We start from the raw sequence: 10,519 nt of genomic DNA, 5'->3' as shown, positions 1-10,519 counted from the left end.
GGGTGATGTTTAAATCCATACTTTTTCTTGCACTAGCACTCATTCTGCCTTGCCTCTGCTGTTGAAATAGTCAGTTTTGAACATTTGCATAATCTCTATTTGCATCTTTTTAGCGTTTATTCCAGTTTTTGCTTGCTGTTGCTACTTGATGCTGGAACATGACAGTGTCCCCACATTAATAACAGAGTTTAATCTTATTATAAGTTGGAGAGGAGAAGTTTTGACAGCGGATTCTTGTGCCGCTACAAAAGGAAGAAAGGCTAAAAAAACGGCATTTCCATGTCTTTCTTTGCGCCATTCTGCATGTTTGCCTACTTATCTGTCTGTCTCTCCCCTTCTCTGTCTATTAGAGTCAAATCTCTGTCTTAATGGGCATCTATTGTATCCTGCCTCCCCCCCTCCTCTATTCATCACACTACCACACGCACATACACACTCCCTCTGAGGGGGCCCCTTAACCAGGCTCTCCATATGCCTGACCCCCACCTCCTCTCTCCTCCTCTTTCCACAACCCCCTTCTCCTCTCCCCATCTCCTGCTCACACTCTGGCTTCTGCTCTGTTGCTGCTGCTGCTGCTGCCCCACGCTGCCATCTGCTACAAGACAACAGAGGGTGAAAGAGGGAGGAAGAGGAAGAAAAGAGTGGTGAAAAAGAGCGGGTGAAAAGAGGAAGACACGAGGGAAGAAAAGACTGAGGGGAAAAGCTGAGAAAGAGGGACAGATAAAAGATAAAGAGAGAAAGAGTAGATGTGGACACAATACAGCAGAGAGCAGAGAGGCTGTCCATCTGCTCCCCCTCTCGCCTTCCCTCCCCTCCTGACACACCGCCTCACACACACCACAAAGAGAGTATTTAACCCCAACACACACACGTGCACGCGCAAACACACACACACACGCGGGAAGGAGACAGAAAGCAGCCCAGCCTCTCTCTTTAACCCGTTCTTCTCCAGTGAGCTTGCCTGTATTACACCCTTGGGGTGGCAGGTGATGGGTGGATGGAGGGAGAGGGTGTGCGGGGGAGCAGGGGGTAGACGGAAGGGGGATGGGGGGGTGTGATTGAGGGACAGAGTGTAGGGGATGAAGGGTTGAAACTGATCTGAATCAACACCAACACATCCTCCACTCCCCTCCCCTCCCAAAACCTCAAATCTCAATAGAGACCAGCTTGCTACTCCTGTCACTATGACAACCTCTGTCAATCACACCGGCAGTGGGCTTTCAAACGGGGGGCTGATGGCGCTGGATGAGGGATGGCCGCCCAGACATCAGAGTGCAGGGTTCAGCTCACTCAGCTTACTCATGGATGTAAACATTGAGCATTTTTAGAGGTAAACATGCCTTTTAATACTTTATTTACAGGAAGGTGACGGCAGGTCACACACACTCATAGTCGGCTTTGTGGCGAGAGTACACATCCTGTAGGCGACGGGCTGAAACTGTGGCTGCGGGTGACGTCAAAAATCTGCCAACGACAGCAACACCCACGTGTTTTCTTTCCAATTTCGTTGCAATTTTCTATTTGAATCACCGCTCAGACATTTAACACAAGGTCATAGATTAGGTCAATGATTAATTTGGTCATGTCAACCAATTTTCCAAGTTTAGTGTACAGCACATGCACAGCAGCGGTTCCCAATCCGGTCACCAGTTGCAAACATCGTCTGGTTGTTCAAAGTTCAATGACAAAACTGGATTTCCTTGCTTTTTTTTAGATAACTTTTAGACTCCTGGCAAACTAAAATCCAGTAATTCATTTGAAAAAATGAAGATGAGTCTGAAAAAAGTAAGACTTTGTGTGGTGGAAATGTCCTTTTCCAGAGACTAACGGTTCAACCAACTGAGAGGATGAGCTGCATGAAGCCTCTAATTGGCAGACTACTGTCTTTCCTTTCATTACCTGATTTTAGAAACCTCATCCCTTTGAGAAAATTAGCCGAGGGGTGTTTTTGTAGGACTGGTTAGCCATGCGCAAATTTCCAAGAGGATTTTCCAAGCAGATCCTCGATAACGCTGATTGGCTTTTGAAATTTGAACAGCCCGCTATTATTTCTGGGGAGGCTGCTTGAGACAATGACCTGACAAAGACAGAGCAGAGATATATCTGACCATGCAAGACTAGGTTATCTGTAAGAATAACATTCATGCAGCTCTAGTACCTCATGAGCCCCTTGAATTTGAGTTAAAACCACTAGACTGAAGCACGACAGAACAAAACACGACCTAGCATCATGTTGACAACATGACGCCTTCGCTCCTGCTGGGCCTGTCGAGCTCCATGACATCGAGATGGCTGTCAGGTTTGGACACACACACCACTGTGTAGGTCAACACACACCGCAAACACTAGATTCCCCAAAGGACCTGTTCGTACACAGTGTCACACACACCAAACACCAGTGTAGTGTGTAAAGGGTGTGATGGAGGAGGGGGGTGAAGGGGGCGTGACCCACAAGAGCTGATTTCATTAAAGGAGAGGAGAAGAGAGGAGAGGAGACAGGAAAGGTCTCTGTGTATATGACCACAAATGGAGAGAGCAGACACCAGCTGTCACTTGCTTATGTCAGCCCTATTCTCAGCTCCTATGTGGGTTTGTGTGCTGTGTGCTTGTGTGTGTGTGTGTGCTTGTGTGTGTGTGTGTGTGTGTGTGTGTGTGTGTGTGTGTGTGTGTGTGTGTGTGTCACTGTGTGATCTGAGCTAGCCATGACTGGTTTCAATTACGCAGCAAACTTTGACCCCGTGTAACCAAGCAGGGAAACGAGCTACTGAGAGAGAGAGAGAGGTACAGAAAGAGGTGGAGTGTGAGAGAGAGGGAGTGTCGATGCAGAGGTGTAGCGATGGGAAGAAGCCGCAGGAGTCTTCTCAGTGACACCTCTGACACACTGCACAGCTACTAAAGGCACGCACTAACATCAGCATTTCCAGGAGTGGTGTCTTACCCTTTTTCTGGGGGGTCCTCGTTCCTCGTCTTTCTGGCCCCGCCCTGCTCCTACGCCGCCTCCTGCTCGTCCTTGCCGCGCCCCTTTGCCCTCTCCAACCGGAGGTCTGATGGTCATCCTGATCTCCGGTGGGCAAATGTAGTTCTCAAGGTTCTTGGGGGGCTTCTTGGTGCGCTTGGTGGTCTGGATCTTCAGCTTTAAACTTCCTTCCTGGAAACTCGCTTCCTTGATGGAGAACTCCTGCTCCTCCAGAAGCCCCTCCCCCTGCTCCTCTAGCCCCTCCCCTTCACTGATGGCACCGTTAATCACATCATCACTGCGCGCCAAACTGATGCCCCCTGCTCCTTGTTGGTCCTCTTCATTTGGCCCCACCCTGCCTCCCTGTAACTCCGCCTCTTTGGGTCGGGCCGAGCCAACCAGATCCCTTGGCTCCATCCACGCTCCCGCCAGAGCCAGTCAGGATGGGGGAAGCTGTGGCAGCCAGCCAATAGGAAGCTAGAGAACAGTAGTCTGTCGGGCTGGTTGGTTGTTGTCAATCAGCTACTGGGGTTGGGTTGGTTGTCCCACAGGAACGCAGCGAAGCCAGGGACAGTCTGCGGAGAGAGCAGGTGAATTACACGATTAGGAAAAGAAGCGTGACTTAAACAGAGTCTGTCATCCCCATAGCTTCCATTCCAGTGCTACCTCTCAGCGCAGGCCTGCGTGCTGTCATCAACATCCTTAACTGCCTGTTATGTATGAAGACAAACACGAGCTCATCATAGAGCTGTAGAGGCATGCTCCACGCTCTCATTTGCATTTTGTACCTCACATAAACAAAGTCAGTTTTGACACCCACTACCACTTGCCTTCCTCTCTCCCTACTCTCTTCTTCATGCGCTCTTTGCTAATCTCCCCTCCCTCCCTTCATCCCTCATTCTATTCCCACGACGGATCTGAAGCAGAGCCGTGCAGACACTAGAGTGATCAGCGCAAAATAAGACATTCCTCTTCTCTGCTCTAAAACCAGGCTGAAGTTAGCCTGAGGACACAAGACAGAAAAAATGAAAGAAGCTGACTTCTGTTTTTTTTTCTGTTCACCAGAGCAGAGAAGGAGGGAGGGAATCACACATGGGGAGAAGGGAAGGCAGCAGAGAAAGACGGAGGGAAGGAATCTAAATTCTTTCCCCAGATGTGGTTTACGAGCTGGTCTGGAAAAACCAGCGTCTGAACTGTTTTACGCACGCATGCAATGGCATTGATACACACATGCACGAAAAATTCCATACACTTCTGCACATACGCAAATGACAGTGTTGCTGTCACCGAGTACACATCTTCACCCCTCCCGCTGCTTGGGCTCTCTAGAGAAAAGGTTGTGGTAGCCATTCGTCAGAGGATTCAGGTTTTCCTTTTTGGATCATTGCACATGCAGGCACAGATATATATTACATACTTACATCAATGCACTTACACAGGCCCGCTTACACACAGGCGTATAAACAGAAAGCAACCAAAACAAACACTGGACTGCACTTCTCACTGTAGCTCCAGGGAATCCCATCAGTCAATATGACATGAGGCATGACTGAGCTGGAAGTGGGGAATGCTGTCTCACACACTGAGCTTAGACTGACACCATTTACACTGATGTGAACTCAGACCAGACCACTACCTGCAGACATGACTCAGGTTAAAGTCTCCTGCTTCTGCAGACTTACAAAGACCTGATAGCACAGAATGCTTGCAGCTTATATATAAACTTGTCTACAATATTTATTAACCAAATTTAGTTGGGTAATATAGAAATACCCACCTCCTACCTTCTGCTAATACCTTCTTTGACATGGTTACTGTAGGCGTTTTACACTATCTGTGTGTGCTTATACAGTATGTGTGTTTTCTCTGTGTGCAACCCTGTACCAGCCCACGCTACTGTACTAACAGCTGATCCCCATCATAATGCCTCACAGCACATGCTTACAGCTACACCCGCTTATCCTTTTAAGTGGAGGGGGGCTGGGTACACCCTGGACAGGTCGCCTGACACGCAGAGGCAGACAGCCATTCCACAATCACTCCTACGGCAATTTGCAGTTGCCGATTAACCTAACCTGCATGTCTCCGGAGTGTGGGAGGAAGCCGGAGCACCTGGTGAAACTCCTAGTAGGTTTGAATGCTCTGGCTGTGAGGTGACAGCGCTTGCCATTGTACCACTGTGCCCCCCATGCTCACAGTGTGATTGAATAATCATAATCCACAGCGGTATTTCAACAAACTCGTCAGTGTAAGACTGCACACAAACAGTGTCCGGCCCTGAGGTCAAAGTCAACGGTTAGACATTTTTCTTCTGCAATTGAAAGATTAAACAAAAACGAAAAGGCCTGTTTCTGCGAACCCTGTCTTTACCCGTGAAGTTTGCCAGTCTGAAACCACAGTCTTTCAAAGCTGACTCATAACGGTTATTGATGTAGGTTCTGGTAGCTCCATGGTGGTTAAGTATGAAAAGGACTTAAAGGACCATAACAGTGGTTTTGCATGTTTAAGCTTATGAACTCCAAATCACTTATACTCTACACAGCCAACGTTGTACTGCCAACTGCTTTCCAAAGCACACTAATACATTTTCAGATTGATTTCCTACCTTCCTGGAAGTCATTGATTTTCATTCATTAAGTGCAGTATGAAAAGGGACTTGCAAATCTAGCTGGAGTCTTAAGCCTGCTTTAGTTTTAAGTCACAGCCGCATTATTTTCACATGGCAGCACGTTTGTAAGGAGGGACTGTTCTGAAAATGACTGTTGCCTTCAGGAAATCTTCCACCGGCGAGATTTTAAGGTTAGCCGTCCAACAGCAGCCTATTTAATGCGAGACACTACCAAATTCCCATTATTCTGTCTACACTGTTGTTCGTGTTTTGACTTTGATATCAAGACAACAGAGACTTTGAGTGCGATGCTTTTTGGCAGTCTCAGATGTCAGAGTCTCCTTAACTCTTCATCTAAAAAGAGTCTTCAAAACAGACCCTGCTCACTGCACAACCGCACGACCATAAGGGTTACATCAATCAGAAACACTGATGCAGAAATAAAGGGCACTAAATGTTCAGTTTGATGGATTACCTATGTGAGGACAGTCTCTGCAAGATGATTTTCATACCCCATTAAAATCAATGGAAACCGCTTGCTGCCTGGAGGTTAGGAAATCAGCGCAAAAATGTCAGATATGCTTTGGAAAACAGTCAGCAGTATTGTACAGTATGGCCGATTTGCATTTAATGGGCTAAAACATGCAAAACCACCGCTGCGGTTCCTGAATAACTTCGCAGGATTCAAAGTTTCGCAGGCATAACTATAGGTTCAGTCCCGACCTGATCGTACAGCGCTCACATGACCATGTTTGGTCCTCCAGGAACCTCCCAGTCCCTAATGTCAGCTTGGTGACTCGCCCTCATGGCATGTGTGAAAGCCACCCTGTCTGTCATGTGACTGAGGACAATGACAGGAAAAAGAGACAGCTGCCAACCACAACATCACACACACACTCACACACACACACTCACACATCAAAAAGAAACCACTCTGGGTGGTGCTCTAAAGACTCTGCGCCCCCTCACAACTATAACCCACTATGACAACAAAATGGCGTCATACGTTAGCAGATCTTCATTCTGGGCCATTACTGTGTAAACTACTTCGCTGGGTCATGACTATTCCTCCTTCCTCCCTGCCCGATGCCCCAAGTTGTGTCAGTTCTCTGTTACTGGCAGACGGGCTGAGAGTTTATGTAAGACTGACCCCTCCTCGGGCCTCCCTCGCCTAGCCTGAGCCTCGCTGTCTCCTCTCTCCTCTCTCTCTTACACACACAAGCGCACTGACACACACACATACACACCTCGACCAGCCTCAGACAGCAGGGTGATTGTGAGAGGCCAGACTCACTGCATAAATAGCTTTATTATGTTCTCAAAACTACCAGCGCTAACCAGCTTCCCTCTCAAATAGCATAAGGTCATTCCCTGCGCTGGATGTGAAAGGCCGCGAATGAGACACTCCTCCAACATTTATTCTGCCGTGTCCTTTCAAAACAATTATGATAAAGCATTGATAATGGAATACAGATGGACAGAGCGGAGATGGTGAATGATACGGACGCACAGACAAAACAGAGGTAGACAGAGTCTGAATGTGAGTGAGAAACACACAGAGAGAGGGAGAAAGAGATGGCAGCAGAAACACAACCTTTTAAGGCTGCATACCCAGCAGCCCAGTGCCTGAGGTGGACTCACAAATAGCTCATACACACATGCAGACAGATGCGCGCGCACACATGCACGCATCCGCACATCCACAAGCACACCAAACGCCCGTGTGATTGCACAAGGTGAGGAGTCTTTTTTCCTCCTTTGCTTTGATGTGAGAGTGTAGTGGAGGCTCGGCCATCCCTGGCTGTAGATGAGTATCTCACAGGGATGATGAACATTGTCTGTCTGCCATTTTCATTTTTCATTTATCTCTTTTTCTCTTTTATTCCAGCCCTCTAGTGAAGGGGCCATCGCGTAAACCAATGTTTCCACGATGATCCAATCTTCGGTTGGAGACAAATCAAAAGGCACGGCCCCAGCCTTCTAGTACTTCCAAATCCAGTGGGCACGGGCATGAGTTTTCAAACTGGAAGTCTATTAGTCCTCTGCCTCAGAGCGCAGCGAGGTGAAGGAAGCCATCTTTTTACTCTGTCCACATCAAAGAGTTTATTCTGTTTTTAAGTGGACATTATGAACTTCTGTTTGGATATGAAATACAGAATAAAACCCTTTCTCTCCACAGCTCGGCACGGCTGGCACAGGCATGTGTTCGGCTACAGGGCAGCTAGAAGGACAGCCATAAAGTACCATGTGTGGGACAGCTATAATAGAAAATGATGGCCTTGCAGCCGTTCTGTGCGGTCCCACACGCACACACTCCTCTGGATGAGCCATATGCCAGGTAGCACTAAACCCATCCTCACCTAACTACCCCGCAGAAGCAGATGAATGTTAAACCATTTTAACTGCAGCAGAAGCCACAAAATGGCTGTCAGCAAAAACACCTCCCCTTCTCCCCAACTGTCTTCCTCCTTCCCCTCATCTCACTCCCCCCCAACCTCTGTTCTCTCCCCTCTTCTCTGTGCTACCTCTTTCCTTTACCCTCCACCTCCTGCCTCTCCCTCCCTCCCTCCCTCACTCTTTCTGTGTGCTCTGCCAAAAGGTGCTCCAGTGCTGATATTCTGTTAAGAGCGCCTGCCAACAGTTAGATTTGTCCTTGGATCCCGTTCACATTCCCTCCTCCCCCTCTCTGTGATCCTATTTCGACCCGAGATATCCAGCTCAGAAGGGGATACACCTAATCGATATCTCATGCTTTAATTTAAAGGTGGCATGGGCATCTCATTACCTAATAGAGGTTTTAATAGCCTGCTTCATACTTTTACGCCACAAAAACGCTGCCAGAGTTTCAACTCCCCCAAACCTGTTAACAAGACAAGATCGATGGTTCCATCCGAGTCTGAATCACCTCTATTATCCATCCCTCAACCCCATTTCTTTGCACCAAGTCACGCACTTCTCTTCCGATTGCCTCTCTTCTCATGCCCCTGTTCTTCTTCTTTATCCGCTGCTCATTTCCACGCCTTCAACCCCATACATCCTGAGACCTGACTATTTTTCCACACTTCCCCTGACGCATTCGGGCTTGTCTATTTATCTTCTGGAGCTGTGCTTGTGCCTGAGGTTTCTGGGGGCTGCTGATAACAGTGGCGCGCTGCCATTCAGCCCTCACCTTCCTCCACACGGCCAAAGCACGGCCATCACTTTTGGCCACGCTGCTTCTGACACCCACGTGAAACTGATCGGCTATTGATAAACGCAACCAGAGTGGAGCAGCGCTGGCTTCCGCCCAGTCCACAACATGTTAAGTGGAAGCCACATTTGCATGTACGCTGGCGTCTCTGTACTGATGCTACGGCGGCATGAGTGCTGAGATGGAAAATAAACCAGAATGAAGGCAAGGCGACAGATGAAACACACTCCTCGCATGCCGAGTGTGCTTCAACATGCAACTTCCACAGCACTTGGCATCATTTCGTGTGACATTTGTCCCTCTGCAGCCTCTGTAGCTGGACCAGAACAAGTAGGGGGAAAAAAAAAACACATCCAGCCAAAACTCTTTCAGCTAAATGTGACACAACTCATGACAGACTGAAGCAGCCATCCGATGTGCTGCATGTCACACACTGTGATGCTATGTGATGGACCATCAATGTCAATGAAGATGCAGGAGGTCCACCCCAGCAGGAAAACACTGGACAGTGAACAGCAGTGGCTGAGCTGCTCCTTGATCAGTGCGCACTGGACACTTCATCCCGTTGACCTAATTAGCTGTTTTATCTTACTGCCACCTAATTACCAAGGTATTACACAGTAATAATGGACGGAGACAGAGTGGCACAGCATTGTTTGGGGTGGTCTGTGTGTACGTGCGAGAATGTGCGCGTGGTGGCGTGAGCATGTGCGCGCGTCCGTGTGTTTAGTTGAATTTGTTGGCATGTGACTACAAGCAATTTCACACATTTCATGTCAATGAAAGAATAAAAAAACGGCACAGGCTTCGTATAATACGCTACACGTATTAACGTGGCACGTAAAGAGCAAACATGAAAAGCAGCAGCACACGGCGGTCAATAACATTAATAACAACATTAGCACATTTACAGGAGAGGTGTATTCAGGTGTGGAATGTGGCCAGTCAACCGGGGCTACTTACCCATGTCTAATGTTGTCACACACTCGGCTCTAACGTGTAAATATTTTATCAAGATCATTTACAATCCATTTAGACACATTTTACACAAGCGACGGATGGGATGACAGCCTCCCGGGGAGCTGTCAAACGGTGCCAGAATATATGTATATATTTTTTGACAGAAAACCCCGAGGAAAATGGCGTCAACGGTGCTTTGGAAAGAAAAAAAAAAAGCGAAAATAGGATTTGCAGCCGATCTGATGACAGACGCAAGGTAGCCGCACAGGGGAGGAAAATCCAATCGGAAACTTGGCGCTTCTGTCCGATTCCTCACAGAAATAAGGTCTTTAGAGGCTCTCGCGGATGGACGCGTGCGGTGGGGAGCCGCGGCGGTGCAGAGTGCGTCTCCGGTGCCTTGCAGGATCGCTGGTCACTCGGGGAGCTGCACGGCGCAGAGATCCCTCGCAAATCCGCTACTCGGTTGGTAGGGGAGGAGGGGGGAGCAGGACTGTTACTGCAGTCAAAACAAGCCCGCATCCGACTACAAGCCCAAATCCAGCGGGAAAATGTCAGCGACAAGACCGCGCTTTCAGCCGTCAGGACAGGAGACAAGGGAGCCGAGGCAGGAGACGGTGGTTTAGGTCGCTTTCCCTCGCCGGTTACATCGGATTAGGGTTTTTTCTCTCTCTCTCTCTCTCTCTCTTCTCTCTCTCTCTCTCTCTCTCTCTCTCTCTCTCTCTGTCTCACTCACTCTCTGCTTTTCCGATCGGTGAATGTCAGGTCCCGGAGCCTGGTGTCTGGTAATGATCTCACCCAGCAGACT

At 48.4% G+C, this 10,519-nt stretch overlaps 1 protein-coding gene across 1 annotated transcript in view; it reads right to left on the bottom strand.

Moving 5' to 3' along the window:
* The window catches only part of setbp1 (SET binding protein 1), a 34,940-nt gene extending 24,421 nt beyond the window's left edge, over nt 1-10,519 (bottom strand). The window contains exons 1-2 of the mRNA XM_070963674.1: nt 9,718-10,519; nt 2,939-3,531 (exon numbers count right to left, since the gene is read on the bottom strand). Of these exons, the coding sequence (XP_070819775.1) occupies nt 2,939-3,373 (435 nt within the window). The 5' untranslated portion in view covers nt 3,374-3,531; nt 9,718-10,519. The remainder of the gene's footprint in view (nt 1-2,938; nt 3,532-9,717) is intronic.

The sequence above is a fragment of the Chaetodon trifascialis genome, chromosome 6, assembly GCF_039877785.1.
Source record: "Chaetodon trifascialis isolate fChaTrf1 chromosome 6, fChaTrf1.hap1, whole genome shotgun sequence".
Lineage (NCBI taxonomy): Eukaryota > Metazoa > Chordata > Actinopteri > Chaetodontiformes > Chaetodontidae > Chaetodon > Chaetodon trifascialis.
Note: the sequence above shows the minus strand (reverse complement) of the source record. Positions and strands in the feature narration are given on the sequence as shown.